The 19,918-nt window shown below is 37.4% G+C and overlaps 1 protein-coding gene across 6 annotated transcripts in view; it reads right to left on the reverse strand.

Moving 5' to 3' along the window:
• LOC109105379 (RNA-binding motif, single-stranded-interacting protein 3) overlaps window positions 1–19,918 on the reverse strand; it is a 146,454-nt gene that overhangs the window by 88,461 nt on the left and 38,075 nt on the right. For all 6 annotated transcript variants that reach the window (XM_042772964.1, XM_042772962.1, XM_042772963.1 and 3 more), the window contains 2 exons: window positions 13,375–13,532; window positions 3,505–3,563 (listed from right to left, as the gene is read on the reverse strand). In XM_042772964.1, the coding sequence (XP_042628898.1) occupies window positions 3,505–3,563; window positions 13,375–13,505 (190 nt within the window). In that variant the 5' untranslated portion in view covers window positions 13,506–13,532. The remainder of the gene's footprint in view (window positions 1–3,504; window positions 3,564–13,374; window positions 13,533–19,918) is intronic.

Consider the following 19,918-nt stretch of genomic DNA (forward strand, 5'->3'; position numbering starts at 1 on the left):
TAATATATAAATTATATGTATGTTTGTTTGTATGTATATGGGGCCTGGTCAACTGGCTAAGAGGCAGCTTAGACTAGTTAGAAAGCACTATGTTTCAAAACACAGCTACTATTCCAGCAGGGTCCATTCCACCACCCAGCTCTTTAACCAAACAATTATTTGGCAGCAAGCAAGTGAGAAGATCCATGACTTCCTCTACAGCGTATCATAATAAAAACTGCAGTGGCGGAAGCAGGGCTGGAATGGGACACAATTTCAGGCTGCAATCTCACACTCATCCAGGCCACCCTAAACACCCACAACAAATCCTAAAAAACCACAGACAAACCTATTATCTATATGGCCATCCCATAAAAAGGTCTAATTCCTTAGTCTGGGGCCGTGGAAAATAATTAAAGGTTGTCTTTTGAACTGCACATTCACATTCACTTCCCTTTTCCTTTTCTTCATTTTCCCCAATATCTCTGCCTCTTCCTTTTTTTTCTTTCTTGTACCTGTCACTTCTTCACCAGCAGGTCTACTGTCATGAACAGGACTAGGTCCTTGTTGCAAAACAACCACCTCTTTGCAATATTTGTCTGCATATTGTTATTTATCTTTAAATTATTTAGATTTAACAAACATATGTTTCATACAAATATATTAAAACACATTTTCTAAAGTGCCTAAATGTCAAAATTAGTAGGCGGCATTTATTGAAAAATCATAATACTGAACACACTATATTGCATTATTAGGCTGTAACTCATATTTTTTGTATGTTGCTGACTGCTCTAGCTCCCTCCCTACCTATAATTTATTAATGTAACTTTACAATCAGTAATGATGTCCTTTAGCACAGTATTCTGACTGATGATAATAATGGGGTGCTCCTAACAAGTGCTAGCAGTTTAGCAGCTACTCAACTAGGTTCATAAAGACAAAACTACAGGCTATTTACAGATTTAACTGTCCTGCACTTGAAACCCTGAACAGGTCAGTAATTTCGCTACATTTCGCTGCTCCTTCTGGCTGCTTCCTCTCCTTCCTCAAGTCCCGCGCATTGATTGCTCTGTTCGAAAACCATTTGACGGGAGGGTGAAACAGACGAGACGATTATAGTGCAGCGCTGCCAGTCAAGACTGACCGATTTATGATTTATTATCTATTTATTATCTAATGACAAAATTGGAAATGATCACTTTGGTACATTGGGTAGGCAAAAATATAAAATGTTTTCAAAATAAATAATATAGCCTAATGTTAAAAAAAAAAAAAAAAAATAAAATTGGGGCAACAGGCCAAATCAACTGCCGGTTGGCCAATCCGGGCCTGGGTGGGAGTTTCTAAAAGACCTCTGGTACATTTGAGGCACATTTGAGGCAGTGTGTCTTAATTTGGCGGAGGCATTCTTACCATAAGCCTCTCTAAACTCTAAACACACACACTTCTCAAAGCCTGACTGACATTCGAAACCACAGATGGCAGAACGCAGAGCTTTGGAGAGGCCGCGAACAGTTGAAGCTAACAGCTCTATATGCCAGACATATGTGTTCATTTACACACCTTACATATAGAACATCCGCTTTTAAGCCTCCTTGTAAACATGGAAGTGAGAAAAAGAGGGAAAAAGATCTCTACAGTGGAGAACTGAGCCATCCAGATGCTCCAAAGACTGCAGATGTTTCAAAAGTCTAAGAAAACAGAGCGTGTGTGTGAAAAAGGATTTCTAGTAGACTGTTCTTGATCCAGAGAGAGGAACACTTCTAGTTTGAGAGATCGCTGCGAGCATTCCTGAGGTCACTGACCAAAAGAGCTAAACAGCAGCCATCAGGAAGTGGGCTGAGAAAGAGGTTTCAAGTTGAAGGATGCAGGGATCAATTCCCATTAACAATGTGACACCCAGAACCGGAACAGGCCTGATAAGGAGCTCGACAAAGAGGTAAAAAAAGATAAAAAGCGCGTGTTTGTGTGTAGACGTATGTGTCTAGCATATGAGGTTTTGGCTGGAAGTGTTTTGGAAGCTTTACGTAATTAAATCCATAAATACAAATACGCCTCAAATGGGTGTGCATGTTCTTTTCATTTTTTTATCTCTCTCTCCATCTTTTTTCTTGGATGTCAAAACTGTGGGAAAAAAAGAGTGTGCGTACTATCTCCTTCCTCTGCACATAATTCCAATTAGGAAAGGAAAAGGAAAGCGAGGTAGTGATAGAGAGAGCTTGTTGGTGTGCTCGTGTGTTGTACGACACAAATATTTACGTTCACTCCATTTAATGAGAGGCTCATGATTGAGTTGAGGAGAAAATCAAACACACCCTCAACGTTGCCCACAACCCCCACCACTGTCACCCTCTCCATCTGTCATTGCGGACAAGGGGAAAAAACAGCTGTCTGAAACTGAAAATATGTCTTTTTTTGCACAAACAAGTTCGCAATTACCGAGTCTAGCTGCCTAATGCAAAACACACAAAGTAAACATGCATTTAACCATGTGTGTTTAACAAACGGCCAACAATCCATGTAAGGATTTCCATATAAGAGTGATTAAAAATGTTGCAGAGCTTGATAACTTACAACTGATCTTCAGAAGCAAACGGACTGAACAAACTTGATTGTAAACAACCCTCCATGGCTTATTTTATCACATGGGATTAATCTACAGCAGACAGGCCTGTAATTGTGATCAGTCGACATATCTTGAAATGAATAGTGCATATCCTGTGCAAAAAAAAAAAAAAAAAATGGATGCATGGAAGCAAGCAGGACAAACATATTTAGAATCAGTGAAGCTGTGAATGAAGTGAATCCATCTTTTTGTTCTTTTCCTGTCTGATATCCTTGGCTCCCATAAGTCCTGGCTGGAAGCCCATCAGGGTGGAGAAGCCTGGCAGAGTAGGAGGGCTGTTAACTCCAGGAAGTGGAAGTCCTCTAAAGCCTGGAGTGATTTCCTCTGCTTCCCAAAAACACCCTCTCTCCCCCTTTCTCATGTGGGCATTAATACTCTTTTTTGGACATATTAGACGTGCCCTCAGAGAGAAAGCATAACAAAGAGAAAGACACACACATGCTTACACACGAAACAGGAGAAAAACCTGCAAGACCCAGTTTGGCAGATTGTGTAGGAAGCCAGGCTGTTTATTTACAGCACTGGCTGAGTGTTTCCTGAAAAGATGGTGTCTGCTAAATCATCACTTTCAGCCGGACGCTTCCCTCTCCCCATGGCTATTTTTAAACCACCACGACTAGGCCCGGACTTTTCAAATCAACACAGGAGGAACCCTGTGCTTTTCCTCGCTACGGCTAACCCTGCTAGTCACGCTAACGTCTTATCCGGTTGTAAAGACTTCACCCACAATCACGCTAACACGTTTCCGCCTCTTAAGTTCATCCAGACAATCTCCAGACTAATCGGAGTCTTTCAAAAGCTGTCATTTTAGAGGGATTATTGATTATTTTAAGTGAGACTGTAAATGCTATGTGAGCGTGTTTTTAATGCAAGCTGATATTGAGTGCGGTACTCACCTTTGCACTGGTTGGTGTTTTTGTCCAGGATTGCCTTTGTTGACACTATTTTTCCATACCTGCAAAGGACAAAGAGAACAGCAGGATCAGCTCAAATGAAAGCTAGCTAGATCAAGTACATTTCTATCTATTGCATGAAACTTTGTTTTTCGGCCTGATCACAGTGTCTAATCATTTTTGTCATTTTAATTACCATGAACCTTTCCACCACAATATAATTTTCACCATTTCTCAAAATACGTATTGCTTCACTACATTATGTGGTGGGAATGAACATGATTGAAACAACAATTTTAACACTTTGTAATATATGAACTCCTATTTCTAATGCTAATTTCACAGTTAACATTTTATGCATCCTAATATTTTTACACAATTTGCATAATTTGACAATATAACAGTAAATGTATTCATTTAAACACAACAATATTAATTTATTTACACATTCGATGCATTCATTTAAAAATCAGAAATGTTTTTAAAATATTATAAATTGTTAATATTTGCTCACACGTTATGTATATATATATATATATATATATATATATATATATATATATATATATATATAGTTTAAAAACTGTAATACTGTTAAAATGTGTATCATTTTCATATTTTAAAGGTACAATGAAATGGAAGTAATAAAAAATATTTTTTTCAGTATTGTGACGTACATTCAAGTAAAATGGATTATCATAAAAGAAGAAAAAATAGAAAATTAAAGACAAAAAAATAAAAAGAAACCTATAAATGGGTGAATCATTCACAACAGGATTTATAACATGCATTTATAAAAATAGATTTTCATTCAGGTCTGGGACAAAAATCTATAAATAAAAGATATTTTTTTAAAAATGTCAAAAATGACAAATTTTAAATCCTAAAATGACACGTTTTAATGTGACCTTCATATGAGAAAAAGAAAGAGGTTAAAATGAGCTTAATAGAAGTCAACCCCTGGGACATACAAGTGCCCGAACTTGAAGAAAAACCCAAGTGTAATGTTTGCTCCAAACTTAGTTAATTAAAAAGTTTGAACCTAACTCGTAGAGTATGTTTAATAAAGATATAGTTTAGCTTCATTAAAACCTTGATGAAAGGATGTTTATCAATACATCAATACCTTCCTTAACAGGACACCGTAAACAGGGGGAGGTTGATTTTGAGTGCAGGATGTGAGTCTCATACACTAGTGATTTAATTAAAGGCTGGAAGCATCACAGAACCCCAATCTGTACCACAAAAACCCCTGCCCTCGTTTTCACTTTTTCACCTCAACTCACAGCACTGAGTACTCCTGTACTCTTGCAATAATCTTTCTCTTTTTTCTCTCTCTACCCCACAAAACCCCTATTCACATAGCGAAATCAGTCTTGTCGCAGAATCACGAAAGTGTCTGCACAACAGATGAATCTCTTTCCTCTCTGCAGTCCCTCTTTTGCCTTATTCTTCCTCTATCGCCTTCCTTCCATCCATGATGGAAGTAATAAAGTTACTTATTGCTTCCGTCTCTGCCTGAAGACCGGGAAGACTGATATAAGCGTGGCACTCCTAATCTGACTTTTAATTAATATTTAATGTGGCTCCCACCTCCAGGTAAAAGCGGGAGACTATATTACCCACCTTTATAATGATGGAGGGGTTTAATAAGGAAAAGATCACTGTCACTGGAGAAGCAGCGTCCCATTGAGGCATTGTACCGCTGATGTCTGGAAAATGGCAGCTAATTCATCTCATATCCCTTATAAGCTTGCAAACGGCAAAGCTTATAGAAGAAATACAAATAAATATTGTAAGCTGCAATAGAGAGCTATGAGGTTGAAAGTACAACCAGTGTACAAGGTTTTGTGTGAATTTATCAACAAAGTCTTCTCCAATTCACACCATCACATAGCGAGTAAACATGGGCGGACGTTTTTTGCGAAAAACGGATAATCACAACTCTGGGATTGCAGAGACTCATTATAGAAACAATACTGGTTTTGTTTGAATTTTTTTTCTCGTCAATATGGTTTGTCAGTAAACAAAGTAGAAGCCTGGGGGACGAGAGCAACCACATAACAGAGAGTGAAAGACATGAAAATGAGGAGCTCTGTTGGAGAAAGCATGTAGTAGACCAAACTGAAGGAAACACATGAGAACCATTTGACTCGAATGCTTGACTTGCTGCCATTTCATCTTGCAAAACAAGTGGCTGGACAAATACAGGCGTCTCAGATGAGTGAGTGGGTGGAGGTGGAGGGAGGAATGTAGTCAACATAACTGGCAACGTTTCCACAGGCCAGTGCCACACCGCGGTCATGCACACGGATGTCTCACTAACACGAAACTCACGAACAGGAAGGTTTCCTCACAAACACAGGCGTAGATTCATTCTCTTGCAGCCAATAAGGGGGAGCAAAATGCCCCTCTAATCATGTGCCTGTCTTGTTTTGTTTGTTTAGATGCTGATAAATGAAGCATTGCGAACTACCGAGGTGGGGTAATGCTTAATAGACAGAGTCTGTGGTTATAATTTATATGTTACAAAATGAAAGTCTTTGCTGAAACCTCAAAAACTTGAATTACCCCTATGCCGTTACTTTCTGGTTAACGTAATGCTCTTTGGGATCATTTGTCAGGATGATATGGCTAACATTGTAGCCAAAGGCAGACGAGCTCACTGTGAGAACATCTGGCGAAGCATCCTGATCACGCTCACACTAAACAATGAACATCAGGGTAGTTTTAAGTTGATAGAGAGCAGTAATACCGGAACATTATTCTACCCAGGTTAAAGATTCATTTTGGAATTTTGGCCTCTCTATCGCCACCTGTGGTTGAAATACAAAACTTTCAAAATCATTTGATTTACAAAGTGAATTGGGGTAATGCAAGAACACAGTTTTGAACATTGATTGTACTTGCTCAATAATGTAATTTTTTTTTTTTTGCAATTTTTTTTTTTTTTCAATTTTTACCCATAAAACTTTCTAAAGTGCATCTTGAATCAGATAAATAAAGAGTTCTGTCATTTACACACCCTCATGTTTTTTCAAACCCAAACCCAAACCCAATTTTTTTTTCTGTGAAATACAAAAACGCGATTTATTTTATTTTATTTTATTTTCAAAAAATATAATTAAATTAAATTAATAACTATGGATTTAAAATGAGGGTGAGTAAATTATGAAAGAAGTCTTATTTTTGGGGTGAACTATTCCTTTAATGTGGTCTTAATGTTATTAGCACCAAAATATACACTAACTTTACTAATTAGCATTCCGTGCATTTCATTACAGTGTGCACATGTAAAATTCAAGCAAATCTCAAGAGTTATAAGTCACACTAACGAAGTGCTGAACCCTTTTATTGAATAGAAGCAAGAACAAGATTCAAGTGTGTTTACTAGTTGAAAACTTTCAGAACCTCAAGCATGGAGTTCCCCTCATGGACGGCGGAGTGCCAAGAATACAACCTTAAATAACATCAAGCCAGAGGAGCCAAATGGTTTACAGTGAGAGAAGTTGCATGTTACAATATTAGTAAACCATCTACTCTATGATATATGATGATTACCATATACAGCAATATTATAAACACAAGAACAAAAATAGCATATTAAATTATGTCCCAGCTTTTCCAAACACAGAGCTGCAAATGAATAATCATTTAAATCTCATTCATATCAACTTGACTTTTGGCCTGATCAGCCATGACTACAGATAGCAGTGCATGACAAAGAGCGTGGTTGTTTGGTTTCCATTTTTCCAGTTTGCAACTGGTTGGCCTGCTTATGTTGAAATTTCACTAGTCCAAAATCTTGCTCTAAACACTTGTGTATAAAAGAAATATCTTTTCACTTTCAACTCAACATTTCTGGTGTAATTGGGTGTATTTATTTGGTAGAGCACATCAGTAGGAAAAAAAAAAAAAAACTTTTAAATGGCAAATGTTGATATTGCCAAATTTCCGTTTTGAACAGCTGTAAACTTTCATAATGCAATAAAGTGCCGTTTTAATTTTAATTTTATTTTTTCTAATTATGCTATTTCACTTATGTCACATACTGTATATATTATGTCCAAACATCATGTTAAGAAAACACATAACATGTAAATGAGCGTTGAAAAAAAAAATTGGCTTTAAACATCAAACATGTTCTAAAATGTAAATAAAAATCAATAAATAATTTATTCAACAAAGATGCAATAAAAATTGATCAAAAGTGACAGTAAAATTTAAAATGGTACAAAACTGTTCTATTTTAAATTAATATCTATAAAATGTATTAAAAATGATAAAATATTATATAAAAATATTATATTATTTTATAAAATATTTTGTGCATTCTACACAAACACAAAAAAAAATTAAGCAGCACAAAAACTGATAATAATAAGAAATGTTTCTTGAACACCAACAAGCCCACAAGCACACAAAATCAAATAAACATGAACACAAAAAACTATAAACACCACATGAGGTTAACCAAAATGCCTAGAATGACTTTCAGTGAAGATGAATATATTTCTAGATCCACACGCACTTTTGAAAGATCGCGACACAGCTCGATGTGCTGTGACAGCCCAAGCTGGGAGCAGATCCCAGCTGATTTGATCACCGTCAAGACAACGCGTCTTGTGTACGAAGCTTTCAGCTGCAGTGTGTGAAGTGCTAATGACAGCTCTCAAAGGGCCGTCACAAACTCTGATCTGTGTTTTTATTTTCCCCAGAGCACCAGCAGCCACGGATGCTGGACCGTTTGATGTCTCGTGCCGAAAGATGTGAACCAGCATTCTTTCAACTTCTATCCAGGTGGGTGTGTAGGATCTCTTAATTGGCTACCAATGCAGCTGTCTCATCTGACACGCTGCTCGACACTTCTGTGCCGTGAGTTACAAGCATCTGATGTTTGTTTGTACGCTCGCTTGAACCACTGGATTTGAGAAAGTGGTCCAGTGACTTTCCAAAAGGTGGATTTGATTTCCTAAAATGCCATATTGATTTACTGAATGTTTGCATATAAAGCCTCGTCCAAACTTGATAGAAAGTGCAAAATTTGTGAAATTTACAGGATAACACGTAAGCTGTGGTTGCCGAAACTTTGCCATTAAAAAAAAAAATACAGTAGCAACATTTTAGTTATTATATATATGAAATCAAAAACAGGATAAACATAATTATATAGATAGTTATATAATTATAGTTATAATTATATAAAAACATAATTATACAAATAATAGTTGGAAAGTCAGTTGATGGTTTTTCACTTTAAATGATAAGACTTAAGTTTTTACTTCCAAAATGTATACATTTAACTGTAAAATGACCCGTAAAATTTATTTATTTTTTATTTTTTATCAAAGTAAGGGAAATTACTCTTAACCAATTAACAGTGTTTTTTAACCATTAAATTTACGGAATTTTTTTGTAATGTATGATTATGTCACATACCAACTTATTTGCAAATGTGGATGTGCATAGTTAAAGAGATTGTTCACCCAAAAATGAAAATTATGATTGTCCATGATTGCCCCCCCACCCCATATCAATCATTCACTGCTATTATAAAGCTTGGAAGAGCCAGGGCATTTTTTAAATGTAACTCCAATTGTATTTGTCTGAAAGAAGAAAGTCATATACACCAAGGATAGCTTGAGGGTGAGTAAATTATGGGGTTATTTAATTTTTGGGTGAACTATTACTACTTTGGTCTTAGTTAAATCACCTGTAATAAGCCTACAGAGCCTACATGCAATCTGTATAGTGTACTAGCAAATTAGTACCCTTTTGTTGGGTACCTTACATTATTAGTGGACTTTATTTATTATTTATAGTAAATCTAGGTCTGTGTGTCCAAAACGCAACAGGAGCTGTGCTAACAAGACAAGTCTTGTGTTACTTTTTTTATCCTTGGTACAAAGGATTGGCAAGCGAGTGTGTCTGTGGTTCGAACTGTTGAGAAGAATTTGAAAAGATGACTGACACCTTCTTGCTGCCTCAAAAGTCGGGGAGGCACTAGACAATACTGATGTCAATAAAACAGTCGAATCCAGCCTAAAAGACCTTTATCCCAAGTGTTTAGGCTGTTTTTGACTAAACTTCCTCTTCCTCTCCACACATATTGACAAGAGCTATGTGATACTGAGGGAGACTTCAAGAGGACTCTTGATGGCTAGCGGATTTTTGGTCCTCGTACGCTCTTCTGAACATAACCAGGGCAGCTGAGCTTCAAGAGGAGTCGGCCACTCATCTGATCTCAGGTTAGATGTGAATGCTGGAGACACATTGCCGCTATCAGGTTTAAAAAAATAACAGCAGTGAGAAATAACTGCAAAAATGGCAGAGAAGTCTCATAAGGGAAAAGTCACTTTAGAGACTTTACCCTGCAACTCGAGAAAACATAAAACCGCTGAAGCGGAACCAACTGCAATAAATTTTTTCTTCAGGAAACTAATTTTTCATTGGCCATCACGTAATGACTAAACACAGCACTAATATTACAAAAGTAAACAAAAAATGTCCTTAAATTCAAACATTTATATTAACAATGTTTCTGGTGAAACTGAAGATTAGAGTAATCAGGTTTTCTGAAGCCATATGATAGCTCTGAGTGAAGAACAGACTGTGAAGATACTAAATCCTATAGATTTAAATAGTTGTTTTGGTGATACTGGATAAAAGTCACTGTAGAGACGTTTACTTTTAAGAGTGTACCGGATGCACATTTGATTTTGGCACACTCCCTGAATGCTTTTTGAACCATACCAGCGACCTGAATAATACTCATGTTAAAAAATATGAATTATGAATCAGTCTTCAAATCATTAGCAATACTAGCCTGATTATCTCCCTGTGATAAGACGTTTCTACAGTGGTGAAAAGGAGACTTAAATCATAAGTGCAGAAAAAGAAGACGACAAATGTATTGTAAGAAAGCAACACTTTGAAATAAAAACCATGACCTGTTACTAGCCTTGTCACTGGAAATGGTTTGCATGCTCTGGATGCCTGAGTTATTCGAGCCCAAGGGGGGTTCTACCGACTGAAAATGAGATCCTACCCCAGAGGCCCCCCCTAGATATGGCAGCCCAGTACACAAGGGCAATTCCTCCACTGCCTCAGTTAGTCAATCAGGCTGATAGACAGAGAGCAAGGGAGGGGGTGCATTCTGTGCAGCAAGCCTTGGCTGCCTTTCAGTGAATATAAAATATATATTAGATATTTTGTATATATATATATATATATATATATATATATATATATATATATATATATATATATATATATATATATATATATATATATATATAGGAGAGGAATATAGAATAAAACCAGGAAAATGCGAACTGCTTAATGCCAAGATACCACTGGAAGCAATATAATAACTTTCTGATCTTACTCACACAGGAAAGAAAAACACAAATGAGATAAATTTTATATCTCAGTTGTTCTCCTAGACAGCAATGAGATTAAATGGAAAGCAAATGAAATCTCCTGCTCCCTAGTTTTTGCTCTTGAAAAAAGCAATCTTCATAATCTTGCATCTGTCTCTTTTCAAATTTAGAATCAATAGTCAAAAGTTTTCAACACGAACCAAAACATTTCCCATCAAATAAAAGACAAGAAAAAACAAATGAAATAAAAACTAGAAATGATATGCTAACCACGCTAATTTTAAACTGTATACTATATGTCAACTCTTTCATTTGTTGTAGTTTTATTTCTCCTCAAGGAATTTTACTAACGCAAGTTTTTTTTTGCATTTTCTTGGGAAAATCTGTGGAACTTAAAAATGACAATAAGAGTGCTACTACTTATTTGTAATTGAAAACACAATCAAACTATCCAAGATATTAATAAGAAAAAGATAATGTACAGAACATTTCTGTGTGCACAGGTTTCATTTACATCTCCAAAAGGGCAATGACTTTTTTTTTTTTTTAACTGTGCACATATATAGTAAGAGACAAATTGGCTAAAAACATACAGAACTTTGTTGAAATGAAATTCCTAATTCATCCCTTAAAACCTTGCTCCAAGTGTGAGCAGAATTGAGTTGGATTGGATTCACTTTCTCTCTGTAGCATTAGATTACAATCAGAGACATAATGAGGGGCTCTGAAATGCAATTATTTTAAATGGTATTGTAAAATGCTGTGTCCTGAGGGTTAATACTCCATGATATCGAATCATGAAAAGGAAAAGTAATAAACTGGCTCACAGACATGACTCTCTGCCCTCTGATTTCTACCAACACACACACACAATACCAGATGCATAATGAAAGCACATAAACATTATGACGACATGTTCACCTAAGGCTTTCATTAATAATTCATGATTCATATTCAGGCCTTTTATAAATACACCATGGTACGTTTTCAGTTTTTTGTCTCAGTAAATGTCTCAGTAAACACTCTTTCAATCTGACCTTTTTACCTCTTCTAATGCAAAATTTTAACATCGTTTAAAATTTAAAAAGTCGTTATGTGGCAACATTCCGCATCTGCATTTGCATCTGCCACTTGACACCATGCCATTCCTCAATTATCAGATAATCTAATAAAAAAACTATGAGCACGGTAAGCTGAAAACTAAGGGCTTATTTTCATAGCTGAGGTTTGAGATTCTGCTGACGCAACATTTTCTCCTTTAGAGTCTAATCCCATTGTACCTTCAGCCTCAAAACCCTGCCAATCTTCTGCAGGGAATCACACAAGAGGATCTCCGAAATGTCAGCCTGACAGAAGCACTTTTCACTGCCCTTCCTGCCACTGCAGCAGAGCCACTGGAGGATGGAAAAGGGTCACTAACTGCGTGTGCATGTGCACAAAATGTATGTGTATGCATGCACGCAGCTGTAAGCTTTAGATTGCGACACTAGGGTGCTAGATATGCATGCATGGCATCTAAATCACTGTGGAGTTATGTAAAAAAATGCAAAGAGTGTTTGTGGACACTCTTTTTTTTCCTGCTGAATTCCGGAAGTGAGCCCCAAGGCGAACCCCTTTGACCTTTCCAAAATGTTACTGCCCATTTGGCACAGCAGCCACAGCTAATAAAACTTTTTATAATTTTAGAAGGCCTTGGGCTAACCTGGACCATGGTAACCCAAGACCCTGAGAGAGATTGAAAGATGTTGTGGGAGGCTGTGGCCTGAGTTTTGACATGTTAACATTTTGAGTGGCATGCATTTCATTTTTTTTTTTTTTAATGAAAATAATGCTTCTTTTTCTGCCTCTTCCCTCTCAAAAAACAAAAAAACAAAACAACAATAACAACAAAAAAACAATCACAATGAATTCTGGGAACTAGCTGCAGCCCAGTAATTGCTCTCTTCTGTGTAGGGTCCACAAGACAAAGCAGTCCTTGGTTTTAACGTTGCTTAGAAACTGCTGACCCCAGATCCACGTTCTCATGGTCAAATTTGCATGGGTGAAATTAGGAAATTCTGAAATATTCACAGAAGGTCATGGCGCTGGAGTCTTGGGTTTTAAGGCAGAAAGCCCCCACACAGGATTTACATCTACATGAGTCATAAGAGAAGAAGATTATGCAAGCTGCCCCATGGTTCTTGTACAGCATTTCACAATGACCTCCCTACATTCTAATGATACTTTCTTGCCATCGCCATTTATGGGGCTATATTCTTCTCCGTAACCAAGTAGACTTTTTTGTTTTTTACATATCCTGTGACCTTCTGTGCATGGATTTACGTGATTGCATGAGTCCTTGCATGTGGGTACTTGTGTCTTTGCAACTATAAATAGGAAGCCTACAGAGCGGCTGCTGATATAGGTGTATAGAACGACACACATGTTAAGACAGAGAGAAAGAGGGTAACAGGCAGTGACAGATAGGGGACATCTGGGAAAAGATACTTACGGTTGGCAGAGTTTGATGAGGTCCTGGTCAGTGGTGCCAGGTGGAAGGCCCCGAATGTACAGGTTGGTTTTACTGAGCTGCTCCGCTGCACTATGGCTGCTGCTATTGGTGCTGGGGCTTGGCGGAGCCATGGGAGGAGGGGGCGGGGCATATGACTGCTGCAAGACAGAGAAAGGCATAAGTTGTTATTAAAAATTTATATGATTTAAATTAGATTACTGTAATATTCACTTGTGAACAGCAAGATCTCATGACTTAGAAAGAAGATAAAAATTCATCTCTAATGGGCATCTCTAGCCACTGTGAGCTTAAACATGCCTTTAGGTGAAGAATTTATGAGTCAATGAACCTTAGTGAGAGTCGACACTATATTTACTATAAAACAAGGCTGTGAGGGAGAGATCTACAGTCCATTCAATAATTTCTAACACCTTATGTACAATGAATTTGTCTTGTAATTTGGTTTCCAACCACATATATGCAGTTAGTGATACTAATATAACGGGGAGGTCTGGTCCTGGCTTCTGAATGGTGAGTTATAATCAGCATCACAAAAACCGAATAAATGGTCTTTGGTCGTTATTTAGTTAAGAGAAATAACCCTGTCAAGCTCTGGCAAACTCTGCTCTCTTCTTGAATATGCATTGCCCGTGAATGTCTGTATTAGGATCGATATATGTTTATGTGAAGACTGATACAACAAGAGCATTGAAATTTAAATTTCAATCCGCCCATCACTACTGAAGTCTGGCCTCATGTTGATTGATTGGTCCAGTTAATGCGCAGTGCACCTGGAGAATCAACGCCTCCAGTTTGGATGTTGGAATATTTTAGAAGCTTTACCAGCTAAATCTTTATTACAATTCTACTTATATCCCTCACAGTTTATTTTAATTGGCATCAGTTTAAATCAGGGGAGGCATTTCCATATGGCCATACACTAGCCTGTAGCCTCCGCCGCCATACTGCCAAACGGACAATGGACCAAGGTCCCCAGTAGGCAATTTCTGCCATACCCTGGGGTTTTCTGAAATGCTGCCACAGGTTTAAATATGACATCTTCCCTGACAAAGATTCAGTGAGGATTTTAAACCGCATACATACTGTGCGTTCCATATTTTCTGACAGATATGGCAGTCAGATATAGAAACACCACTGTGACAGTTAGACTGTGGTATGAGAGCTATTATTTTAGTGTTTGCGCGCGCGATTTCCTAGTGATGTCTATGTAATGGACTGTGCGTGTGTGTCTGGCCTGCGCTTTCTCTGTGTTTGCGATAATCATTGGCTGTCAGTTGTGCTGTACACTGGCAGGTCTCCCCTGGCATTAATCTATTACCTGCACTTCCCCACAGCCTGCAATTTCCTCCAGACAGACGTTCAGACAGACAGACAGACAGACAGAAGGGCCTATCGCGGCTAGAATAGATTCTGCATTCATATAATTCACACACCCTGCCTCAGGCTACAGTTATGAATGAACCCATTGAATACTCAGGAATAGGCTTACAACACACAGACAGGGAATAGAAGACAAAGAATTGCCATAAAAACACACTGTGCGCATGTGCTTTGAGGGAAATATAAACCCCATGTTCCAAATAAAAAAGTAGGGGGATTTATATGAATATAAGAAGGCTGGGCATAAGCACATTGAATGAACAATTATAAACATACAGCAGTGTTGTTAGCAGGCAACTAAAAGTACTACTTACTCAAGTCAAGTCAAGTCAAGTCAAGTCAAGTCAAGTCTGCTTTATTGTCAATTCTTCCACATGTACAGTACATACATACACAGAATCGAAATTGCGTTACTCTCAGACCCCCTGTTCATACAGATAACACTAACAGTAGAGCCTAAAAATCTGGATCAAATATAAAATATAAGATACAACTATACAATAAGGGAATGTAAAAAAGACATGACATATAATAAAAAATAAAAATAAAGTTAAATAAAGCAGCGCAAGGCACATGGCATATAGAGTGCAATCCAGTGAACAAATAGTGCAGATAAAAACATTTTTAGTGCAAAAAAAAAGCTTATTCAGCCTGCATAAAGTGACAAAAGGGCACAAGAGCAGTTATTTTATTTAAACTGACTGAAGAGGTAGTAGAATGACGTCAGTTCCATGGTGAATGAGGTAGTGAGCAGACCAATGCTGCACAAAGTGACTGGTGCATGTCATCGTATGTTAATGGGGGGGGGTGGAAGGACCTGGGGAGGTGGGATCTGGGGTGGGGGGGGGGGGGGGTTGGAGGGTGTTCGTAGTTCAGTGGTGCCTGGGGCAGAAGAGGGACGGGGGGGCAAGTTCGGGAGCGAGTTCAGCTTCCTGACAGCCTGATGGATGAAGCTGTCCTTCAGTCTGCTGGACCTGGCCTGGAGACTCCGCAATCTCCTCCCTGATGGCAGCAGACTGAAGAAGCTGTGTGACGGGTGGGTGATGCAGAGGGCTTTGCGAGAGAGACAAAAACAACTACTTACTCAATTTCATTTTCAGTCGCATTAGAGTCGTTCAGGTGTTGAAGTGTTTCCAGTAACAAGCTTCTTATTCCAACTTATAGTAACCAAATGCTTCATTTCTGCGAGCTCAAAGAGTGAACAAACATGCACTCTTAAAGGGATAGTTCACCCAAAAATGAAAATGAATTAATTACTCACCCTCATGTCGTTCCAAACCCGTAAGACCTTCATTCATCTCCGGAACACAAATTAAGATATTTCTGATGAGATCTGAGAGTTTTCTGAACCTCCATAGGCAGCAAGGTAACTACCACAGTCAAGGCCCAGAAAGGTAGTAAGGGTATCATTAAAATAGTCCATGTGACATCAGTGGTTCAACCGTAATATTATGAAGCTATGATAATACTTTCTGTGCAAAAAATAAATAAATAAAATAAAATAATGACTTTATTCAACAATTCTTTTCCCGCAAAGAATTGTTGAATAAAATCATTATTTTTGTTTTATTTGAGCACAAAAAGTATTCTCGTAGCTTTGTAAAATTGGTTGAACCATATGTCACATGGACCATTTCAACAATGTTTTTACTACCATTCTGGGCCTTGAATACCTTGCTCTCTATGGAGGCTCAGAAAGCTCTCAGATATCATCAAAAAATATCTTTATTTGTGTTCCAAAGATGAACGAAGGTCTTACAGGTTTGGAATGACATGAGGATGAGTAATTAATGACATACTGTAATTTTCATTTTTGGATGAACAATCCTTTTAAATGGTCATGCGTATGTGTAGGATAGGCCTGGAAAGTAATTCTAGTGAATTGGTTTGTTGTAAACCATACCCCTAACCATCCCCCTATATTTGTTGTGTTGGAAAGTCCAAATCATTCTAGTGAATCGGATCATCTTGAACAGCCCACTCTTTCATGTAGTTCATTCGAGAATCCGTTATAGTAAGCTGAATCTCAATGTAGCGATAGAAGTCCGATTCATTTTTATGAATCGATTCGTTTGGACTGTTTATGCAAATGAACCTATTCAAATAATGATTCACTGATTTGAGTTGCAGTACAATAACCGTAAAAAAATGACATGTATAATTATATTTAATGGAAATTTATTTGATCAGTTTGATCTTGTCACCTTTATTGCAATTAATTAAAAAAACTAATAGTTAAAAAGAATGTTGAGACGCAACTGATTGTTTTTTAAAATATGTAATACAGTGTTGTATAGCATTAATTTTTAACCTAATGTTCCCCAGGACTGATGCACACAAAGTTCTGCCCTAAAAGCTGTGTCTTACTTTGCTAGAACCCTACATGAGATCTGGATATAATAAATACACCCAATTCCCAGAAACTATACACACCGTATGCGTGTCTGACATGCCTGACATAGCTCCAGGCAGTCATGCACACATGCATGATATGACTGCACAAAAAGCTTCCTGTGTGAATGGAAGCTTATCAGACCCACCCAGCCCGGTTTTCCTGAGCAGATCGGAGGCCTGGCCTCCGCAACACGACTCCAGGATGGAGACAGACCGAGCGCAAGAGAGCAAAAGCTCGGCTGATCAAAGTGCTCGCCACAGACACCTCTTTCAGCCAATTTGTGCAGCTGTCAGGGGCACGGCGATAGCGCATCAGGGTGTGTAGTGTGTCAGGAGTCATGATGGGGGAAACCTTTGAAACGTCAAAGGGGTTCACTTCACCATCAGACAGGCTGGGATTAGAGGTAAAGGGAGAGATGATTTTTTTTTTAAACTCCAGCAGCAATCACACATACTCTACACATAATCTAGGCGTCTCTATAGCCACACACGCTAACAAATCCAATTCAGTAGTACATACAGCTTTTAGCAGATGCACTTAACTTAAGCGAGGAGACCCTGGGAGACCAATTTTCTGATGATAGATGTGCTATTATGCTACACATATGTTGTCTGAAACAAATTAGCACATATAACGTTTACATTTGTGATATGTTATCAGGTGACAACTGTTTGTCTTGGGGTTTTGCTTTGGTAAGAATTATGTGTGTGTGTGTGTGTGTGTGTGTGTGTGTGTGTGTGTGTGTGTGTGTGTGTGTGTGTGTGTGTGTTATATATATATATATATATATATATATATATATTAAATTAAATTAAAATTTAAATTAAACTTTAATTTAATTTAATATATATATATATATATATTTATATATATATATATATATATATATATATATATATATATATATATATATATATATATTTTTTGTATTACAGCATGTAAGCATGTAAAATGTCACTTGGGATGAACGTTTCTGAGTTTTGGATCAAATTGACCTTTTACCTTTATTTTTCAAATGGACAGCTGAGTCAGAAAAACAAACAAACAAACAAAAAAAAAACTTCCAACTCAGCATTTTAACAATCTCACACTCCGATCTGTTTTTTTTTTCTTTTCTTTTCTTTTTCTTTTTTTTTTTGCTCAGGGCAAATGGCAAAGTCCTTAAGACACGTAATGGCCAAATAAAAAGCAACTTAAATTCATTGCTTATGATTAATTTATATCGGAAAATATATCATTAATACAACTATATATCAACCAAGCCCTAGCTAGTAATTAGTGGATGTTGTTTAGCTTTGGTGCTCATGCGGTCTGCATGAGTTTGAGTCTGGCTTGCATAATTTTTTCTATTCCTCTCCCATCATTTCTAGCCATCTCTATTATGAAGCTTTCAATCAAAGTGGCAAAAAGGCTGAAGCCTTCCAGAGAAGAGGAAATCAGTTATTGTCTGCTAATTAAACAATTCCTGCCTTTCTTCTCCTTGTCTTTTGCTCTCTCTCATCCTTGCCTTCTACCACTCTAATGACTGTAATCTGTCCATTCAGCCCCCCTCTTCTTCCGCAGCCTGGCTTCTGTAAACTGTCTCCTCCTCTCCCCCGCCCCCTCCTCTACTATGGATAAATCCATCCCTCCCTCCTGCTTCCCCTCCTTCCCTCTGTATCCCAGGGTTGGCCAGTGCGTAGCCAGGCTCTGCTCTTTATTAAAGGGTGAGTGATGTGCACACACACATTATCTCCTCGCTGCACGCCCAGATAGCCTTCATTTCCCTAAAGAGTACTCCAGTCACCAAACAATTAGTACTTCATGGAGAGCCCTCGAAAATGGGTTTCGAATGGTCGCCTCTCCTCTCCTCCAACCACTCTCCCTCCCTCTGTCTCTCCGTCCTCTCTCTCTCTCTCTCTCTCTCATTATTTCTCTTCTGCTGTTGTTCGCAGAGAGAGACTGACCTCTATCAGGTCAGCTTTCTTATGCTGCCTGCTGAGTATGTGGAGTTAACCCCTGCCTCCGCCACTGTGATTATTCTTGGGCTATGGAAATATACATGTGTGCACACACTTCATCTGCATGCATTTCAAATATTCCTTGTTTTCACATATTGATGCATTACTGCATGTGATATGGGTAAATGACTTATAAGAGTGATTTCTTCATCCATGGTAAAGGGTTTTTATTTTTTTTAATAATCTAGTTTAAAAATGAAGTTCTATTCATATTGGTTTTATATGATTTGACAGCAAAAAACAAACAAACAAACAAACAAACAAAAAAAGAAAAAACCCTGACTTTATGAAAAATCTAATTGTAATGTGGTGTTCTCATAATGTAACAAGATATTTTATTTTCCTCCAAGGAAAAAAAAAGATTATATTTTCAGGTCAGTATTTCATGGAAAAAGTATTATTATTATTTTTTTGTTTGTTTGTTCTTTACAGATATTATGAATCATACGCCTGTACATTTTTGGGGAATTCACATGACATGACTGACTGAATTTTACAATATGAACTAACTTGGTTTTGTCATAAAAACATCCTACAGTATCTAAATTATTTTTCAGAGACTTCACAAACACAGCCATGTTGTACTTTTTTTTTGTTCAAATAATAATAAACAGTGAAGCAATTTTGTTAAAAAAAATGTTTTGTTTTGTTTTTAAAAAAAAAAAAAAAATTATGCTAAACTCCTAAAAATGTAATTATTTTAATTAGTATTTTTCCCCTTCATAATGACACTAGCTGTATCACCCTG

Source organism: Cyprinus carpio, chromosome A16 (genome assembly GCF_018340385.1).
Source record: "Cyprinus carpio isolate SPL01 chromosome A16, ASM1834038v1, whole genome shotgun sequence".
Taxonomy (NCBI): Eukaryota; Metazoa; Chordata; class Actinopteri; order Cypriniformes; family Cyprinidae; genus Cyprinus; species Cyprinus carpio.